Source organism: Babylonia areolata, chromosome 1 (genome assembly GCF_041734735.1).
Source record: "Babylonia areolata isolate BAREFJ2019XMU chromosome 1, ASM4173473v1, whole genome shotgun sequence".
NCBI lineage: Eukaryota > Metazoa > Mollusca > Gastropoda > Neogastropoda > Buccinidae > Babylonia > Babylonia areolata.
In genome coordinates this window covers 26,485,726-26,507,770 of record NC_134876.1, presented here as the reverse complement: position 1 = coordinate 26,507,770, position 22,045 = coordinate 26,485,726, and the positions used below count along the sequence as shown (strand labels likewise).

The window sequence follows — 22,045 nt, the reverse complement described above, 5'->3', positions numbered from 1 at the left end:
AACCCTAAACCTTTCGTAACTGACGTCAAACTTCTGGTGCAGGAAAATCGCGTCCGGTGAGTCATATCCGGTAAAGAAAATAACCGGCTGGACTGTCATTATAAAACATAATAATAAACGTGTGAAAGTCACTGGGATTCCTGAAATATGAGAGGGGGATGGGGAAGAGGGGGCATTGAAAAGACGTTGGTATTGTTTTTCTTCTTACGTAAAAGACCATTATCACTGTCGTGCCACGGCTGACAGACAGACAGACAGACAGACAAACAGACAGACAGATAGACAGATGGATGAACGATGACAAAAAACTCAATGAAGAATCTGTCAGCCCTCCGCACCAGTCGGAACAACCAACATCCACTTGACATTATAATATCTATTCAAAAGCAAACAACAAACAAAGTAGTGTGTTGGTTTTTACGAGCACGAAATTCAATGAACGAAACAATACTGACACGACCACCACTCTCACACACAATCAAACACTCAAAAAGAGATATTCTGCTGTGCCCAATCTCTGCCGCCGCAGTCCAAGAATACACCAGCGGTCAGGAATGGATGGAATTAGCGAGACAGAGAGTTTGGGGACAGCACTAAACTATCAACAACAGCGACCAAGTCCTCCCAGCAGACGCTGTTGTCGCTGCCGCCGCAGAGCACAGTGCCAGTCCTGCACCATACAGACCTCCCTCCAGCCCACAACCAGCAGAACACAGTGCCAGTCCCGCACCATACAGACCTCCCTCCAGCCCACAGCCACAACCAGCAGAGCACAGTGCCAGTCCTGCACCATGCAGACCTCCCTCCAGCCCACAGCCACAACCAGCAGAGCACAGTGCTAGTCCTGCACCATGCAGACCTCCCTCCAGCCCACAGCCAGCAGAACACAGCGTCAGTCCCGCACCATACAGACCTCCCTCCAGCCCACAGCCACAACCAGCAGAGCACAGTGCCAGTCCTGCACCATGCAGACCTCCCTCCAGCCCACAGCCAGCAGAACACAGCGTCAGTCCCGCACCATGCAGACCTCCCTCCAGCCCACAGCCACAACCAACAGAGCACAGTGCCAGTCCTGCACCATACAGACCTCCCTCCAGCCCACAGCCACAACCAGCAGAGCACAGTGCCAGTCCTGCACCATGCAGACCTCCCTCCAGCCTACAACCAGCAGAGCACAGTGCCAGTCCTGCATCATGCAGACCTCGCTCCAGCCCACAACCAGCAGGGTAGTAGACCCGTACATACAGGAAAGTGGGGGAAAACCCCACCTCAGACAGGTTACGTAAAAGACCTGAAACTGGTGTTCCAGCTGTTGCAACGCTCGCCGACAAACGACGGCAACCTGCTGCTTCACCACAGCAGAAGACATGAGGAAATCAAAGCCCCAACCCCCTGGTCTAATGTGACTCCAACAACGGTTGACAGTGGAGTGCCAGACAGATACATGCACACACTAAACCCAAAACACAATTCACGGACGCGAGTTGCTCCGATCGTGGGAAGCGGGACACGTTGCCTGCCTGGCCCCTGGCGGCTTCTTGTCAGCTCAGGGAAGTCTCACACTCAGGATATATCGACGCGTGACAGTTACAGGGTCTTTGATTTCTGTTTGCAAATAACCAGTTTCAGTTTCTCAAGGAGGCGTCACTGCGTATGGACAAACCCATATACGCTACACCACATATGCTTAGTAGATTCCTGACCAGCAGACAACTCTATGCCCTTAGTCAGGCCTTGCCGTGAGTGCATGAATATACATTGTATCTGTATCTATCAGAGTGGATTTCTTCTGGAGAATGTTCCCAGAAGACAACACTTTCGTTGTCATGGGTTCTTTTTCAGTGCCCCAAGACTAAACACACAGTTTGGTTTTCCAGTCAAACTTGGAAAGAGCTGGATTCGAGCACAGACACTCACGGCAAATAAGCAACGACCGCTTTACCACTGTGACAATAGTTTCATAATGATTCACACTTTGTATGGCTTTCGAGAATCCACAATGCTCGTGACAAGGGTGTGCCTTTCCAGTGCCGATATTCTCTCCCTTCCTACTCTCTCATTACCCCTCTGTACCTTGCATCGCGGACAACAAAGAAGTAATAGAATTATTATACACCAACAAAACACAATGCAACTCGAACAATGGTGAAAGTCTGTTGTTAATATTCTTTGATTACCAGATCGATGTTTTCTCTACGATTCTTAATTGTCAGTCTACGAATGTAATTTTCGATTTTCACAAAGTTTTTTTTTTTTTTTTTTTTAATCGTGAACTACGAGTAGTTTGTGTGTGGATAATTTTGATTATTTCAACCAGAAGTCAGAATTCTTCACAGCTGACTATGAACAAATGTAATTCCTTTTTCCACAGATAAGGGGAGAGAAATGGTTTAAAACAAGGCAAGAAGTTTGGTACGTCTGCCCTCCCCCCTCCCCCCGTCCACCCTTATTGAAACAATACACACTTATCTTTTACAAACACCATAGAAACAAGAATGTGATGTAAAAAATAAACACAAAAACAAACTCTACCAAAAAAACCACAAAAAACCCCAAAAAACCCAAAAAACAAACAAACAACCCCCCCCCCCCCCCACAACAACAACAAAAACCGAACCAAAACCAACCCTCAGAGCACGTTGAACATGTATTCTTTAGGTGCGTTTGGTGTCAGACACTGAGAGCCACAGCATGACTTAGAGACACTGAGAGACTCTGATGACTGAGAGACACTGAGAGACACTGAGAGCCATACGATGACTGAGAGACACTGAGAGATACTGAGAGCCATACGATGACTGAGAGACACTGAGAGATACTGAGAGCCATACGATGACTGAGAGACACTGAGAGATACTGAGAGCCATACGATGACTGAGAGACACTGAGAGATACTGAGAGACACTGAGAGCCATACGATGACTGAGAGACACTGAGAGCCATACGATGACTGAGAGACACTGAGAGACATACGATGACTGAGAGACACTGAGAGACACTGAGAGCCATTCCCTGACTGAGAGACACTGAGAGACATACGATGACTGAGAGACACTGAGAGCCATACGATGACTGAGAGACACTGAGAGACATACGATGACTGAGAGACACTGAGAGCCATACGATGACTGAGAGACACTGAGAGACACTGAGAGCCATACGATGACTGAGAGACACTGAGAGATACTGAGAGACACTGAGAGCCATACGATGACTGAGAGACACTGAGAGACACTTAGAGACATACGATGATTGAGAGACACTGATGACTGAGAGAAGGGCGGAATGTCCACATTCTGTGCTGTGACCAAGTGCAGGGCCACTGACACACACGGATGGCAGAAAACAGTCAGCAAGAACACATGCACCTACACAGCAGGAACACGTGCACCTACACAGCAAGTTGTGTGCGTATGACAGCGGCTTCAGAACAGTGTTAACAGGGAAGACTGCTTGAAGCTAGCACCATCTCCTGTGGTCTCAAAGACCAAACGCCAGAACACATTCTTCAGACCTGTGTTCTCCTTAAGGGACTCAGAGACACCGTGTGGCCGACACCAACCCTGCTGCACACCACGCTCCATGGCTCCAGACAGGACTTGGAGAGGACGACACCAACCCTGCTGCACATCAAGCTCCATGGCTCCAGACAGGACTTGGAGAGGACGACACCAACCCTGCTGCACACCACGCTCCATGGCTCCAGACAGGACTTGGAGAGGACGTCGCCATTCATCAGACGGGCTGGACGGACACCGTGAAGAAGAAGAAGAAGAAGAAGAAGTGTATGCATAAAATATGACAAATGTGAGTTTGTGCTGTGTTTTGCAACCGATGTCACAGGTGTGAAATCCACTTCAGCTTGTCGGTCTGTTCTGGTGTTCCGGCTGAACGAGTGCAGACAGCGGGGGGTGGGAGGGTGGGAGGGTGGCGAGGCTGATGGTTCAACTGGAAGTGACTTCAGCTGTTGTGTCACGATGACAGAACAAAAAGTCGTGAACTGAGGACAACACGACAAAGAATAACGACCTGTTTCACCTCGGCACAAGGTGCTCTTGTGTTTCAAAGTCACATTATGAAAACACACACACACACACACACACACACACACACACACACACACACACACACACTAAACCTACAGACAATCCTTAGTTGTTTCCCACGTAACAATCTGACTTGCCGTTTTGTTCATCGTCCACTTTGAACTGAGAACGTTCCGTTACCAAGGTGAAACTAGGAATAGACTATTTATTCAAAAGTACGCAACAACAAAACAAAATAAAAACAACACACACACACACACACACACACACACACACACACACACACACACACACACACCAAAACCATCTTTAATTAATGAACTGATCGAGTGGGCTGATTATTCTTATGTATACACACAAATCAGTGTCTAATACAACCACAAACATTTCCACCTCCTTTTCGCCCCCCTCCCCTCTCTACCCCCGGTCCTTCCCACCACCTTTCTTTCCTTTTTTTGTCATTTTTCACTCACTTGTGTAAACAAAGTGAGTCTATGTTTTAACCCGGTGTTCGGTTGTCTGTGTGTGTGTGTGTGTGTGTGTGTGTGTGTGTGTGTGTGTGTGTGTGTGTGTGTGTGTGTGTGTGTGTGTGTGTGTGTGTGTGTGTGTTTGTGTCTGTGTGTCCGTGGTAAACTTTAATATTGACATTTTCTCTGCAAATACTTTGTCAGTTAATACCAAATTAGGCATAAAAATAGGAAAAATTCAATTCTTTCCAGTCATCTTGTTTAAAACAATATTGCACCTCTGGGATGGGCACAAAAAATAAAAAATGAAGCCTGATTATAAGCAAACTGCATTTACTTTTATATTTATATTTTTTGTATTCTGTAAACTTGGCACTTTGATCTGATATTCTGACACAACAACAAAAGCAGTCATTATTATCATTTTTTGTTCAAACAGGAACTTCTTTTGCTAAGCATGGAAGTTTTATTTATTTTGCAAACGTTTTGGTGCAGATAGTAAAAAGGAAAATTACTCTGCAATTAATGCTAGGGGACTTAATTTGCTTTAAACTGATCTTTCTCATCTTTATCATCTTTCTCCTCTTAAACATTACATTTTGAAATTATACTCAGTACATAAAAAGCTGGTGTGTTTTACTCTCAGGGCTTCCACTATGTTCATTCGCCCAAGTGGTCTTTTTCGGAAAATACTAAAATCAATACGACGAATGGACTTTACAGATCTGTTGGATGAGCTCTGAAGGTCATGGGCAAAAATCAATTGCGTACACATATTTATACACATTCAAAGCGCGTGCTCATATTCTTCGCGAACGCGAACGACGCCATTTTGTTTCAAGTTGACCAGCCCGTTAAATCCTATATTCAATGGACAATACACGATAACATGTGATGGAAATATTTATTCAGAGAAAGATTTGTGAACGCCTCATCACTTACTGGATTATGCCCCAAAATGCCATAAAAATATCCACATAATCAGTCGGAATTCACAGTTAAAAATTGTAAACCATGCGAGTTAATGCCCTTGAACTGATCACGATGAAACGAAAAAATTTCCAGTCTTGACTTTTCTCAAAATGAAGTCCTTTTCACTTCTTACAACGTTTAGAAGTACTTGTACTTGGCTCTACATGTTATTAGTTTAACAAAATACTAAATTTTCATATCAACTTTAAAACTATAAAACTAGAATGAACATAAAAGAGAAACTTAATCGACCGTGTCGTACTACATTCCCGGCGGGTGTAACTAAACTTGTACATCTATCTAGATCTAGTGAAAACGGCTAAATGTTGCAGTGTGATTGCGGCGATAGCCATTAAAATTTTTTTTTTTTTATTGCCCTTAAAGATTTTTTGAATGCCCAAGATACACCAGAATAATTGATTTAAACAGCGTTCTCACTGCGAATACCGCAATTGATTTATCGCCCTTTAAAAAAGTATGTTAAAATGTTAAATTTTAGAACGCCAGTTAAGGAGCCACGATAGCGTAATGGATAAGGCAGTTTCTTCTCACCCGAACACGCGGGGTTCGAATCTGGTTAGGACTTTAAAAATTTTTTTTTAAGTGTATCACAAGTGAGTCTTGAAGGCTTTGCCTCTCTTGTTTTTTCTTGCGGCTTACTTCCCCTGAATGTTGCTATTTTCACTTCTTCTTCCCACTCTCACTCGACCTCCCTTTCTTTTCACTTTGTGCCCTTGTCTCATTTCGCATAATTTAATTTGTTTTTTTTTCTCATTATAGTTCTTTTCTCATACAGTGTTTTCTTTGTTTCTTTTTAACGTTTTCGTTGTTTTGTTGTGTCTTTACGTTCAGTCATGTTTCTTTCACATTCTCCATTTTCTCCACGAAGAAAAAATATCAGTTTTTCACTTTTGTTTCTGGACAGATATATTTTTGTCCTTTCTCGACAGATTTATTTTCGCCCAACTGTGTTCCTTCGTGATAATACGTATCATAAACCCACACGCCTCCAGCATTAGACAAGAATTGAAATATTGTTTTAAGACAATTATATTCAACAGAGAGAGAGAGAGAGAGAGAGAGAGAGAGAGAGAGAGACGGAGGGCGGGGTGAAGATGGTAAATACGGTGCTCTGTTCCTGACATCTCATGACGTTTTCATTTTGTCAATTCCGTTTCAGACGTTCCGTCAAACAATAACACGAAGCCGTTGGCCAGTTTACTGAGGGCCCGGATGTGACGTCACCACGATGTCACCACGGGGCGCTATAAGAAAGGCCCCCTTCTCGCTTCACGTCGCATCTCTTCCAAGTTTTGCCAAGTCTGTGGTGAGTATCTTGCGTGTATGCATGTCGTGTGTGTGTGTGTGTGTGTGTGTGTGTGTGTGTGTGCTCGCACGCTATGATTTTGTTTCTGCTTTTTTCAGTCTCTCTTATTTTGTTTTTGCACACATTTATTCTTCTTTATCTTATCCATGAATGCAGACGGTAACCTCTCTCCTCTTGCTTGATGTAGATTTTCTTTGTACATCAATCTTCTCACTACTTCCCGTGTTTGATGTAGACTTTCGTTGTACATCAATCTTCCCACTACTTCCTGTGTTTGATGTTGACTTTTGTTGTACATCAATCTTCCCACTACTTCCTGTGTTTGATGTTGACTTTCTTTGTACATCAACCTTCTCACTTCTTCCCGTGTTTGATGTAGACTTTCTTTGTACATCAATCTTCCCACTACTCCCCGTGTTTGATGTAAACTTTCTTTGTACATCAATCTTCCCTCTACTCCCCATGTTTGATGTAGACTTTCTTTGTACATCAATCTTCCCACTACTCCCCGTGTTTGATGTTGACTTTATTTGTACATCAGTCTTCCCACAATGTCCCACGCTGGCATCTCCTGATGATATGACCTTTCTTTCTTTGATTCTATCAATCCTTACTTCTTATTTTCTTTTCTGCCTTTTTTCTTTAGTTTTTTCGCTCACTGTTTTCGTTTCATCCTTCCATTCTTCCTTCCTTTCTTGCAATACTAACTTCTCATCCACACACACACACACACACACACACACACACACACAATTTTTTTCAGATTGCTTCGATTCCACTTCCCATTCTAGCCCCTTGCCCTTGCCCAAGGTTTTGTGTTAAAGATTCCATCATTACCTTCAATGTGTTCCATGTGTGTCTACCAACGTTTTGTGTAAAAGAGTGCATCAACACTTTAATTTTGTACCATATGTGTCCGCCAAAACATGGTCTTCAAATCGGATGGTTTTACTTGTTTTCTGGAGTGAAGGCCGAAGAAAATGATGATACTGTTATTATCAGCAAGTCATCAGGTTTATAAAGCAGGACACGCATAACCAGGTAATCCCACAAACGTTATTATCAGCAAGTCATCAGGTTTGTAAAGCAGGACGCACATAAGCAGGTAATCCCACAAAAGTTATTATCAGCAAGTCATCAGGTTTGTAAAGCAGGACACACATAGCCAGGTAATCCCACAAACATTATTATCAGCAAGTCACCAAGTTGGTAAAGCAGGACGCACATAAGCAGGTAATCCCACAAACATTATTATCAGCAAGTCATCAGGTTTGTAAACCAGGACACACATAGCCAGGTAATCCCACAAACATTATTATCAGCAAGTCATCAAGTTGGTAAAGCAGGACGCACATAAGCAGGTAATCCCACAACATTCTTATCAGCAAGTCATCAGGTTGGTAACGCAGGACACACACAACCAGGCAATCCCACAATGTTATTATCAGCAAGTCATCGGGTTGGTAAAGCAGGACTCACACAACCAAGTAATCCCACAATGTTATTATCAGCAAGTCATCGGGTTGGTAAAGCAGGACTCACACAACCAGGTAATCCCACAATGTTATTATCAGCAAGTCATCGGGTTGGTAAAGCAGGACTCACACAACCAGGTAATCCCATAACGCGGGACGTGTGAGTGGAAGAGCAGCAGCAGTAGAGCACACTGATGGTGCTGTCTCTTTCAAACCACACTTGAAAACATGTATCTTTGTTTTGCTTCTCTGACAAAGTATGAGCATTGCTTTGTGCTGCAAGCAAAATCATCTCTTCATAAAACCTGTCTGAAGCTAGACAAACTTCTTCGAACTGACGTATTGAATCGAATCATATTGTATGGAGTTGTATCGATCGTCTCGTATCGTGATGTGCCACATTGAACTGCATCACGTCCCATCGATTCACTTCATCATCCTTCATCCAGCTACATCACCCTCCAACTCCCACCCATCCCCTATCCATAAAAGTTTGATTTTCAAACAAAATTTCAGACAATAGAACCCTGACGTTACAGACAGAGAGAGCCAGCAAGCACAACACGGCGAGGACCAACAGAACCAGAACCCGGTGATGATGGTTTTGTCGTTGAAGAGTCTGCTGCTGACGCTGGCAGTGGTGGTGATGGTGGGGGTCGCGCTGTGTGGGGGTGCCACGTCGAAGAACGGGGAGCAGGCCCGGCAGGAGCGGAAGAGGCAGGATCCCCGCAACATCACCCACTGTGACTCTGGGGCCTCTGACATGGGCTCCTTCGACTGGCGGTCGTACAGAGGTCTGTCTGTTGGCATGGTGATGGTTGATGTGTACAACATGGTGGTGATTGATGTGTACAACATGGTGATGTTGATATGTACAATATGGTGATGGTTCATATGTACAACATGGTGATGTTGATATATATATATATATAACATGGTGATGGTTGATATGTACAACATGGTGATGTTGATATGTATAACATGGTTATGGTTGATATGTACAACATGGTGGTGTTGATATGTATAGCATGGTGATGGTTGATGTGTACAACGTGGTGATGCTGATGTGTACAACATGGTGATGATTGATATGTACAACATGGTGGTGATTGATATGTACAACATGGTGATGTTGATATGTACAATATGGTGATGTTGATATATATATATATATATATATATATATATATATATATATATATAACATGGTGATGGTTGATATGTACAACATGGTGATGTTGATATGTATAACATGGTTATGGTTGATATGTACAACATGGTGGTGTTGATATGTATAGCATGGTGATGGTTGATGTGTACAATATGGTGATGCTGATATTTATAACATGGTGATGATTGATATGTTGATACGTACAACATGGTGATGTTATGTGTAACATGGTGATGGTTGATGTGTACAACACGGTGATGTTGATATGTACAACATGGTGATGGTCGATATGTACAGCATGGTGATGTTGATATGTATAACAAAGTGATGTTGATATTTATAACATGGTGATGATGGTTGATGTGTACAACATGGTGATGATGGTTGATGTGTACAACATGGTGATGATGGTTGATGTGTACAACATGGTGTTGATGGTTGATATGTACAACATGGTGATGGTTGATATGTTGATATGTACAACATGGTGATGATTATAATTATAACATGGTGATGGTTGATGTGTACTACATGGTGATGATGGTTGATATGTACAACATGGTGATGATGGTTGATATGTACAACATGGTGATGGTTGATATGTTGATATGTACAACATGGTGATGATTACATGTATAACATGGTGATGGTTGATGTGTACTACATGGTGATGATGGTTGATATGTACAACATGGTGATGATGGTTGATATGTACAACATGGTGATGGTTGATATGTACAACATTAGGCCAGGAAATTTAGATTAAAATTTGCGTTAGGTCAAAATGTCTGCAACAAAACCGTTCTTTTTACGATAAAATAGAATAAATCATACTGATCACACTGATATAAAGTTGGCCACTATAGGGGGGCGGGAACATAAGTAGATTTTGATTTTTAATGTCAGAATCGAATATTTTTATTACTTCTGCCTGTGCGAGAGCGCCTTACAAAGAGTCGCAAGGCAAGCACAGGCGAAGGTTACGCAAGCGCGGTATAAGGGGTCGCCAGAGGAAAGCGTTCAGCGCGGTACAGTACATGTGACTGACTGCTGCCGCGCTGATGCTGAACTGTGAGCAGGTCACTGAATCTGAACAGTAAGCTAGGAACAGAGCTCTTTCGGGTCAAAAGGAAACAAACATTTTCAATTTCATGTATTTTATACGAAAGTGGTAGAAGACGCAAATCCGCTTTTATGAATGTTTTCCAGTTTCCTACCATTCATGACATTATAAAGAATGAAATCAGTATTATACCGACTGCAAAGGTGAATTTTCGAAGGCAGCACGTGATCATTTAGTTCGCAAGTACAATTTTGTTGATATTTTACGCAATGCACAACTTGGATATACTCCATGCTCTGCTTATTAACGTGTAGAATATAAATATCTAAATATGTGTTAACCGTTTCGGTTTCAATGAACATTATCGGCGCTATGTCCAGACAATAAACTGGGAAAGTATAGAGGGCAGATGATGGCAAAATTGAACATCATGTATTGATGTGAAAAGAACGGTATGAAATACATATTTTTCTTTGGAAATGAACCGGTATTCAGTGCAAATGTGACTCACGAACCCTGGCGCAGTAGACGTCGATTTAGCGTGGGATATAAATAACAATCATAATGATCATAATGGATCATAAATTTTATTAATGATTATGTAAAACTTTCTTGTAACACGTGTAACATTGAATCCCAGTTACCTAAACTAACTTTCCCGACGCAGATGTTTGAATTACTGGATTTATAATAATGATAGTAATGAACCTATCACGCGATCCTTAGCCAATGCAATGCATTCAAACAAAGCCTGTGCAAAATAATGTATTTTATTAATGATTACTTAAAACCTTATGACATATGTAACATGGATCCCAATATACCTAAACTAATTCCCCCACCCTGGATGATTTTATTTTTCAGAAACACTGCAGGCACTCCATTTTCACATCAATTCTCCCCAGTGTTTCGTTCCACACTTCGTCTGTCTTGTGAACTGATAAACTAGTTTACATCATTTCGTGATAAAACTTCACCAGACGGCAAAAGCCAAAATCAAGGTAATTTAAGGGGGTGATTTTCTACTTTGAACTTTCTTGTTTGGAACTTTTGATGCAACAAGTCTTCAACTGAAAACAGTCTTACTGAACTACATGCGTTGACTTGGTTCGAAATCTTACGCCAGTATCCGTATATTACCGCATCTCGCCATGTGTCGGAAACAGTGATTGTGTCTAAACATAATCGGATCAGAGATAAATGTACAAACAAACCATAACAACGACGAAATTAACATACACAGTTTTGTTGTTGTTGTTGTTTTTTAATATAGCAACCACGGGGTGAGAATGAACATATCGGAGATTTCCGTGTAACATATGTACATCTCACACACTGTCGAAAACAACACATTCTCTGAATCTGTGTTCAAACACACACGATTGAAGGGTGTTTGTCAAACCGATTTACGCTTTCCCGCGATGAATCCGCATGATTTATGTGGAAACAGTTCTAAATTTGTTTACATGTATATTTTTATTGGGTCGTTTACATGCACTGAAGTAACACAGAAAAGTGGAACTGAAAATTAATATGCGACGTCGATTGCATTTAAATAGTTGAACAGTCATTCTTTTTCCAGAAAATGAGTATGTGCTGCAGAAGGTAGATGAATTGACCACCTGTTGCAAGTAAAGAACGTGTAGTGTATATATGAATGTGCTTGCCTTTGAATGAATAAAAATACGTCAAGAGGAACGGGTTGTTTACGTCTGTCACGCGGGTTTTTTGCGTAATATTTCAAACTTAATGTACCATTTTTTACTGGTGATCAGTTTCAGTTTCAGTTTCAGTAGCTCAAGGAGGCGTCACTGCGTTCGGACAAAACCAATGTTTTATTATCACAACGAATGAATATAGATCAGGTCTGTATGTACTGGGTTTTAATCAGGTTTGTACTTATTTGTTTCTGACCACTTCATGTTTAGAAACATTGCCATGTCACAAAATGGCGTCGAAATTTTGGATGTTTTTAATAATTTTCAACACATTTAAGACACAAGAACAAACCATATTCTCACAAAATTGTTGCAGACATTTCTCTAATGAATTGCAATCCTGATAACATGTGAAACATTTGAATAATCATTGTAAACACATGTTTATACTGAATCAGACTGAGAGACCCCCATTTCCAACAAAGTTCTGGAGACTGACCCATTTTCATTTTCCAGGCAGTCTTTGCTCTTCATAACTATCTGATGCACTTCATTTTGCCACCTTCATACTCCAGCCAGATACATTTTCTTTCCCATGCTAAACCGACGTGTCTACTGCGGCAGGGTTCGTGAGCCACATTTGCAAATACCGCTTCATTTCCAAAGAAAAATATATATTTCATACCGTTCTTTTTACATCAAGACATGATGTTGGTCGATTTTGCCATTATCTGCCTTCCATGCTTTCTGAATTAATTGTCTGGACAGTGCTCCGACAATGTTCATTGAACCAAACCTAGTTAACAGGTACTGAGATATTCATATACTACACGTTATACATTGCGTAAAATGTCAACATAATTGTTCCTGCGAACTAAATGATCCCGTGCTGCCTTCGTAAATTCACCTTTGCAGTCGGTACAATGCCGATTTCATTCTTTATGAAATGTCAGGACTGGTAAGAAACTGCAAAACATTTATAAAAGCAAACTTGCGTTTTCTACCAATTTTGTGTGTAATAGATGAAATTAAAAATTTTGTTTCCTTTTGACCCCAAAGAGTTCTCTTATTTTCTGTACGGTATCTGTCATCTGCCGCAGTGACCTACTAACGGAGGTAAGGGATAGCATCAGCGCAGCAGCAGTCAGCCACAAGTACTGTACCGCGCTAAACGCTTTCCTCTGGCGACCCCTTATACCGCGCTTGCGTGACCCTGGCTTGCTCATGCCTTGCGGATCTTTGTAAGGCGCTCTCTCATGGCCAAATGTGTGAGAAATAATTATTAAAAATCAAAATCTATTCATGTTCCCGCCCACCTACAGCGGTCAAGTTTATATCAGCGTGATCAGTATGATTTATTCTATTTTATCGTGAAAAGAACGGTTTTGTTGCAGAGATTTTGACCATTTTTGTATCTGTCCTGGACTACATGGTGATGATGGTTGATATGTACAACATGGTGATGGTTGATGTGTACAACATGGTGATGATTGATATGTACAACATGGTGATGGTTGATGTGTACAACATGGTGATGGTTGATGTGTACAACATGGTGATGATGGTTGATATGTACAACATGGTGATGGTTGATGTGTACAACATAGTGATGGTTGATGTGTACAACATGGTGATGGTTGATATGTACAATATGGTGATGGTTGATGTGTACAACATGGTGATGGTTGATGTGTACAACATGGTGATGTTGATATGTACAACATGGTGATGGTTGATATGTACAACATGGTGATGTTGATATGTACAACATGGTGATGATGGTCATATGTACAACATGGTGATGATAGTTGATGTGTACAACATGGTGATGTTGATATGTACAACATGTACAACATGGTGATGTTGATATGTACAACATGGTAATTGGTGATGTTGTGTGTGTGTGTGTGTGTGTGTGTGTGTGTGTGTGTGTGTGTGTGTGTGCCAGGTCGGTGGTACGTGAGCCGCATCACCGTTCCCCTAGGACCCACTGTGCGGGACCTGACTGGTTATGCTGTGGACATCGACCCCTCCTCCATAGAGCCCAATGCCAAGGACAAGGCTTGGAGGGTTAGTGCCCTTGTCTCTCTGTCTCTGTGCGTTTCTGTCTGTCTGTCTGTGTCGTCTGTCTGCCTGTCTGTCTGTCCCCCCCCCCCTCTCTCTATGTCGGCCTGTCCGTCTGTCTCCCCCCCCACCCCCTCTATGTCTGTTTGTATCTGTGTCTGTCTGTCTCTTCTACTTCCACTTCTTCTTCCCTCTCTCTCCTTATCTATCTCTTTCGCTTTCTCTCTCTCCTCCGCCTCCTTCTTCTCTCTCTCTCTCACTCTCCTTCTTTCTCATTCTCTCGTTATCACGCTCTCTCTTTGCTTCTTTTTTCTCTCTCTCCTGACTCTCTCTCTCTGTGTCTGTCTCCTGGGTCTCTCTCTTTCTCTGTCTGTCTCCTGACTCTCTCTCTTTGTCTATTGGCTCTCTCTCTTTGTCTGTCTCCTGACTCTCTTTCTCTGTCTGCTGGCTCTCTCTCTTTGTCTTCTGGCTCTCTCTCTTTGTCTGTCTCCTGACTCTCTCTCTTTATCTATTGGCTCTCTCTCTTTTTCTTTGTCTCCTGACTCTCTCTCTTTCTCAGTCTATTGGCTCTCTCTCTCTCTCTGTGTCTGTCTCCTGGCTCTCTCTCTCTGTCTGTCTCCTGGCTCTCTCTGTGTCTCCTGGCTCTCTCTGTTTCTCAATCTATTGGCTCTCTCTCTGTGTGTCTGTCTCCTGGCTCTCTGTCTGTCTCCTTGCTCTCTCTCTCTGTCTGTCTGTCTCCTGGCTCTCTCTGTGTCTCCTGGCTCTCTCTCTTTCTCAGTCTATTGGCTCTCTGTCTCCTGGCTCTCTGTCTGTCTCCTGGCTCTTTCTCTTTCTCAGTCTGTTGGCTCTCTCTCTCTGTCTGTCTCCTGGCTCTCTCTGTGTCTCCTGGCTCTCTCTCTGTCTCCTGGCTCTCTGTCTGTCTCCTGGCTCTTTCTCTTTCTCAGTCTCTTGGCTCTCTCTCTCTCTGTCTGTCTGTCTCCTGGCTCTCTCTCTGTCTCCTGGCTCTCTCTCTGTCTCCTGGCTCTCTGTCTGTCTCCTGGCTCTCTGTCTGCCTCCTGACTCTCTCTCTGTCTCCCGGCTCTCTCTCTGTCTCCTGACTCTCTCTTTCTCTCTGTCTTCTGACTCTCTCTCTTTCTCTGTCTAATAGTTTTTATGTTCACAGTGTTATCTGGTTCCCCCCCACCCTCAGTTGTAAGTAAATTCAAAACAAACGGCAGTCGCCAACGTCCATAATTGTTCATGATAAGCTTATGTGACTCCACTGTTGGCCGCCGTTCTTTCTCTGTCTCTGGACCTTGCAATTGGAATGCACTTCCTCTTTCTCTTCGTCGGGTCTCCGCACTCACCTCTTTCAAGTCTGGCCTTAAAACCCACCTCTTCCCAAGATAGCCTCCCTTCCCTGCCTCTTCCATGTCTTCAGTTTCTACAGTTTAAGAATTATGCATGCGTGTGAATGACTGGTGCGAAAGCGCTTTGATTTGTCTCTGCACAAGATTCAGCGCTATATAAATACCATTATTATTACTGTTATTATTATGTTAACCCGTCCAAGAATTTATCTGCTTAAATCTTGTCTGTCATACTCAGGCTGTTTATTGTGGAATGATATATCACCCATTCACAACGTCCAAACTTGTCAATGTATTAAAAAAAATACCATTCAGAACTCATGAAAAAAATTGCAAACACAATGTCTTAACCTTTCCCACTCTAACACTCTCTGTGTGTCTGTCTGTCTGTTTGTGTGTCCGTCTGTCTGTCTGTCTCCCTCATTCTCGCTCTCTTTCTTTGCTCTTTTTTTTTTATCATTCTGACCCAAGTAATATTGATGCATGTACTTATGTTGTTGATCTTTTTTTTGTTGACATCATTTGAAATTTATTTATGTAATGTTATGCTTTTGTATTGTGTGTTTGTTATATTTTCATGAGGGCAGGATGAAACAAGCGATTTGCACTTATTCTTTTTTCCCCATTAAAAAAGGTTTGTTTGTTCGTTCGTTCGATATGTCTATATATCTGTCTGTCTGTCTGTCTGTTTGTCTGTCTGTCTCTCTCTCTCTCTCTATATATATATATCTCACTTTATCTCTTTCTAAATCTCTTTGTACTTGTTTTTCTTGTTTTTCCCCTCATCATCATCATCATCATCATCATCATCTTTTTCTTCTATCTGTCTGTGTCCGTCATCTAGCGTGGCGATGAAAGCGCTGTAACTCTTTGACTGCTGACTCTTGGTGAAATACGATCCATGTGGTGTGTATTTAAGGTGCATTGACTTCTGTCTTTTCAGTGTTGTCACTGACTTTAATGGGCAAAAGTTGTGCAGTTCTAAGAGGAAGAACTCCACACAGAGCAACCTGTTAGTGCAGTCCTAGCTAGGTGATACACAGGACAAAGGACGGTGACTGACAACCCGTTAGTGCAGTCCTAGCTAGGTGACACGCAAGGCAAAGGATGGTGACTGACAACCCGTTAGTGCAGTCCTAGCTAGGTGACACACAGGACAAAGGATGGTGACTAACAACCCGTTAGTGCAGTCCTAGCTAGGTGATACACAGGACAAAGGATAGTGACTGGCAACCCGTTAGTGCAGTCCTAGCTAGGTGACACACAGGACAAAGGATGGTGACTGACAACCTGTTAGTGCTGTCCTAGCTAGGTGACATACAGGACAAAGGATGGTGACTGACAACCTGTTAGTGCTGTCCTAGCTAGGTGACACACATGACAAAGGATAGTGACTGACAACCTGTTAGTGCAATCCTAGCTAAGTGGCACACAGGACAAAGGATGGTGACTGACAACCCGTTAGTGCAGTCCTAGCTAGGTGACACACAGGACAAAGGATGTTGACTGACAACCCGTTAGTGCAGTCCTAGCTAGGTGACATACAGGACAAAGGATGGCGACTGACAACCTGTTACTGCAGTCCTAGCTAGGTGACACACTGGACAAAGGATGGTGACTGGCAACCCGTTAGTGCAGTCCCAGCTAGGTGACACACAGGACAAAGGATGTTGACTGACAACCTGTTAGTGCAATCCTAGCTAGGTGACACACAGGACAAAGGATGGTGACTGACAACCCATTAGTGCAGTCCTAGCTAGGTGACAGTCCTTTACTGACAAGTATTCTAGTCAACAGTGGTCAAGGGGTTAGTGCCATTCAGCTTACGTCAGTCATTTCCCTTCAGTGTTCACTCTGACATGTCAGACACACTGACCTTGATACACCTTACGTCAGTCATTTCCCTTCAGTGTTCACTCTGACATGTCAGACACACTGACCTTGCTACACCTTACGTCAGTCACTTACCTTCAGTGTTCACTCTGACATGTCCGACACACTGACATTGCTACACCTTGCGTCAGTCACTTACCTTCAGTGTTCACTCTGACATGTCCGACACACTGACATTGCTACACCTTACGTCAGTCACTTCCCTTCAGTGTTCACTCTGACATGTCAGACACACTGACCTTGCTACACCTTACGTCAGTCACTTACCTTCAGTGTTCACTCTGACATGTCAGACACACTGACCTTGCTACACCTTACGTCAGTCACTTACCTTCAGTGTTCACTCTGACATGTCGGACACACTGACATTGCTACACCTTACGTCAGTCACTTACCTTCAGTGTTCACTCTGACATGTCGGACACACTGACCTTGCTACACCTTACGTCAGTCATTTCCTTTTAGTGTTCACTGACATGTCAGACACCATGACCTTGCTACACCTTACGTCAGTCAGTACCCTTCAGTGTTCACTCTGACATGTCAGACACACTGACCTTGATACACCTTACGTCAGTCACTTATCTTCAGTGTTCACTCTGACATGTCCGACACACTGACATTGCTACACCTTGCGTCAGTCACTTACCTTCAGTGTTCACTCTGACGTGTCAGACACACTGACCTTGCTACACCTTACGTCAGTCACTTACCTTCAGTGTTCACTCTGACATGTCAGACACCTTGACCTTGATACACCTTACGTCAGTCACTTATCTTCAGTGTTCACTCTGACATGTCCGACACACTGACATTGCTACACCTTACGTCAGTCACTTACCTTCAGTGTTCACTCTGACATGTCAGACACCCTGACCTTGCTACACCTTACGTCAGTCACCTACCTTCAGTGTTCACTCTGACATGTCGGACACACTGACCTTGATACACCTTACGTCAGTCATTTCCTTTTAGTGTTCACTGACATGTCAGACACCTTGACCTTGCTACACCTTACGTCAGTCAGTACCCTTCAGTGTTCACTCTGACATGTCAGACACCCTGACCTTGCTACACCTTACGTCAGTCACTATACTTCAGTGTTCACTCTGACATGTCAGACACCGTGACCTTGCTACACCTTACGTCAGTCACTTACCTTCAGTGTTCACTCTGACATGTCAGACACCCTGACCTTGCTACACCTTACGTCAGTCACTATACTTCAGTGTTCACTCTGACATGTCAGACACCGTGACCTTGCTACACCTTACGTCAGTCATTTCCTTTTAGTGTTCACTGACATGTCAGACACCTTGACCTTGCTACACCTTACGTCAGTCACTATACTTCAGTGTTCTCTCTGACATGTCAGACACCTTGACCTTGCTACACCTTACGTCAGTCACTATACTTCAGTGTTCACTCTGACATGTCAGACACCGTGACCTTGCTACACCTTACGTCAGTCACTTACCTTCAGTGTTCACTCTGACATGTCGGACACACTGACCTTGATACACCTTACGTCAGTCATTTCCTTTTAGTGTTCACTGACATGTCAGACACCGTGACCTTGCTACACCTTACGTCAGTCACTATACTTCAGTGTTCACTCTGACATGTCAGACACCTTGACCTTGCTGCCCTGTGTCCAGGAAATGACCGTGGACCGGAAGGATACCCTGGTGACCGGGGACAGCCGGAAGTGCCGGGAGCGGTCGTGGCAGTGCCGCAGGGAGCAGGGCAGCAGTCAGACTGTGTGCTACCTCAGTGCTGGGGAACTGGGTACCATGGTGCAGAAGAGCGTTGTCATGGCCACTGATTACACCTCGTGAGTGGTGTGAGACACTGTGTGTGTGTGTGTGTGTGTGTGTGTAGTGAGGGGGGGGGGCGTGCGTGCGTTGGCACTGCGTTCGGACAAATCCATATAAGCTACACCACATCTGCCAAGCAGATGCCTGACCAGCAGTGTAACCCAACGCGCTTGGTCAATAATGTCAGACACTGAGCATACATGAACGCACACACATAAACACACACACACATTCAACAAATGATTGACGTAGTGTTGGTGAACCACTGTGTTTCAGGACGGCGGCGGTGTACCGGGAGAACTATGTGAACAATCGCTTCCTGTCCAGACAGATCAGCCTGTTGGTCAGATCTCCCGGCGCTGACCCTGACCTTGGGGTCATCGAACAGGCCTTGCACGACTACTGCGGCATCTATGCCGCAGACCCCAACTCGGAGTTCTACAAGACCATCTCTAACAGCGTCGATCTCTCCTGCTTCTACCCTGAGGGGCACCGTCTGTAGATGGACAGGGAGACAGGCATGTGTACATAAACATAATCATGATGCAGGTAGTTCTGCTCAAAGAGTGAAGCAGAGAGAGGAACACACGTGACGTCAGGGTAGCCGGAGTTGTAGCGGAACTTGTAGAACCCCACCACGTAATTTCAGACAGACAAATAAACAAAAGACATCAACAAACAAAACGAAAAACAAGAAGGAGGAGGGAGAGAAGGAGGATGGTAAAGCAATGTCACGGTGAACGCTGATGCTTTGTGATGAAATAAAAATGTTGACAAATTTGTTAAGTCTTTGTGGTCTTTTCTAATTTAAATATATCTACTTCGAGTTAAATGTTTATGGTCTTTTCTTATTGAAATATATCTACTCGGAGTTAAATCTTTGTGGTCTTTTCTATTTGAAATATATCTACTTCGAGTTAATTCTTTGTGGTCTTTTCGAATTGAAATATGTCTACTTCGAGTTAGATCTTTGTGGTCTTTTCTTATTGAAATATATTGTGGTCTTTTCTAATAGAAATATATTGTGGTCTTTTCTAACTGAAATATATCTACTTCGAGTTAGATATTTGTGGTCTTTTCTATTTGAAATATATTGTGGTCTCTTCGAATTGAAATATATTGTGGTCTTTTCTATTTGAAATATATCTACTTCGAGTTAGATCGTTGTGGTCTTTTCTCATTGAAATATATTGTGGTATTTTCTCATTGAAATATATCTACTTCGAGTTGGATCTTTGTGGTCTTTTCTGATTGAAATATATTGTGGTCTTTTCGATTTGAAATATATTGCGGTCTTTTCTAACTGAAATATATCTACTTCGAGTTAAATCTTTGTGGTCTTTTCGAATTGAAACATATCTACTTCGAGTTAAATCTTTGTGGTCTTTTCTAATTGAAATATATTGTGGTCTTTTCGAAATGAAATATATCTACTTAGAGGTAAATCTTTGTGGTCTTTTCTAATTGAGATATATTGTGGTCTTTTCGAATTGAAATATACCTACTTCGAGTTAAGTCTTTGTGGTCTTTTCAAATTGAAATATACTGTGGCCTTTTCGAATTGAAATCTATCTACGTCGAGTTAGATCTTTCTGGTCTTTTCGAATTGAAATATATTTACTTTTATTCACTTTCCCACGTACATGCGCACTCAGAACGCAAGGTCACCCCAACGCGCGCGCGCGCGCGCGCACACACACACACACACACTAATTATATATATACACACACACTTCACACACACACACACACACACACACACACACACACACACACACGCACGCACACACACACACACCATTGACATGAATAAAGCTGGAGAAATGAATACACTTTTCAATCAGATATGGATACCTATTTACCAGCTGAAGGCTCGCTATAAAACACGTTACAATGGGTGACAAAAGCATGAGCTGGTGCTAACAATGTATCGAAACTAAATACACGATAATACACATGTACATACGATGATCAGTCTCGTATGGTAAACACACACACACACACACACACACACACACACACACACACACACACAGAGTGTGTGTGTAGGGGGGGAGGTGGGGGGGATAACCATTATTTATTTAAGAAAATGCCACAGCTCATTTTAAAGTGGGGGGTAATTTACAATAATCACTGAATGCCAGGCGCGTCAACCGTATACATGCACACATAGTTCAACGCACACATATCACGACAAAGAACACCAACTTTTGAAGAACCTGTAGATATACTATGAAAGACTTTGAAATAGATTTTTTGGACGTCAAAAGAAAAACAAGCCTAAAAACTGGTGATTCGTAATATTTCAAAGGAATATATTTTGCCTTATATGTGCTGACAGTGGGCATATGATACAAAATGTTGTTCGTCTTCTCTATCAGTATGCACACAAAAAAAGAAAAAAAAAAGGGGGGGTGTGGGGGGGGGGGAGCAAAGAATCATATAGATTGTATAAAAGTATACTGCCCATTGTCATTCAAGGAAATAAGCAATATACTAGAAAGAGACTTTTATAGGTGGTTGAATTCAAGTCTAAAACCTCGTCAGTTGACTCTCTCAGACTTTGGTCCGATTCGCAGACCAATTCTGAGTTTAGCTCTCAGACTATTATCAAGTTCATAACGGACCAAGTATTGTTCTAATGTCAAGTGCATATGCTTTAGTAACCTGACAATTAAGCATATAATTTTTGACTGTAGCTTGATGAAGCCTTATGTACACGAAAGTCTGTCTTCACAAGTGA

At 42.7% G+C, this 22,045-nt stretch overlaps 1 protein-coding gene across 1 annotated transcript; it reads left to right on the top strand.

Annotated features, from left to right (window-relative positions):
* The first annotated feature begins 6,792 nt into the window (after positions 1-6,792).
* Positions 6,793-20,082, top strand: LOC143291650 (uncharacterized). Its single transcript, XM_076601642.1, has 5 exons — positions 6,793-6,812; positions 8,827-9,081; positions 14,128-14,249; positions 19,144-19,319; positions 19,579-20,082. Exons 2-5 carry the CDS (start codon positions 8,883-8,885, stop codon positions 19,802-19,804), a joined length of 723 nt encoding a protein of 240 aa, XP_076457757.1. The 5' UTR covers positions 6,793-6,812; positions 8,827-8,882; the 3' UTR covers positions 19,805-20,082.
* Positions 20,083-22,045: the final 1,963 nt, after the last annotated feature.

Bases quoted from the DNA above. Each gene is read 5' to 3' on its own strand.
- LOC143291650 (XM_076601642.1), top strand. From the start codon at position 8,883: ATGATGGTTTTGTCGTTGAAGAGTCTGCTGCTGACGCTGGCAGTGGTG. The intron at 14,250-19,143 runs GTTAGTGCCCTT...CCCTGTGTCCAG, and splicing joins CCAAGGACAAGGCTTGGAGG to GAAATGACCGTGGACCGGAA. The intron at 19,320-19,578 runs GTGAGTGGTGTG...ACTGTGTTTCAG, and splicing joins ATGGCCACTGATTACACCTC to GACGGCGGCGGTGTACCGGG.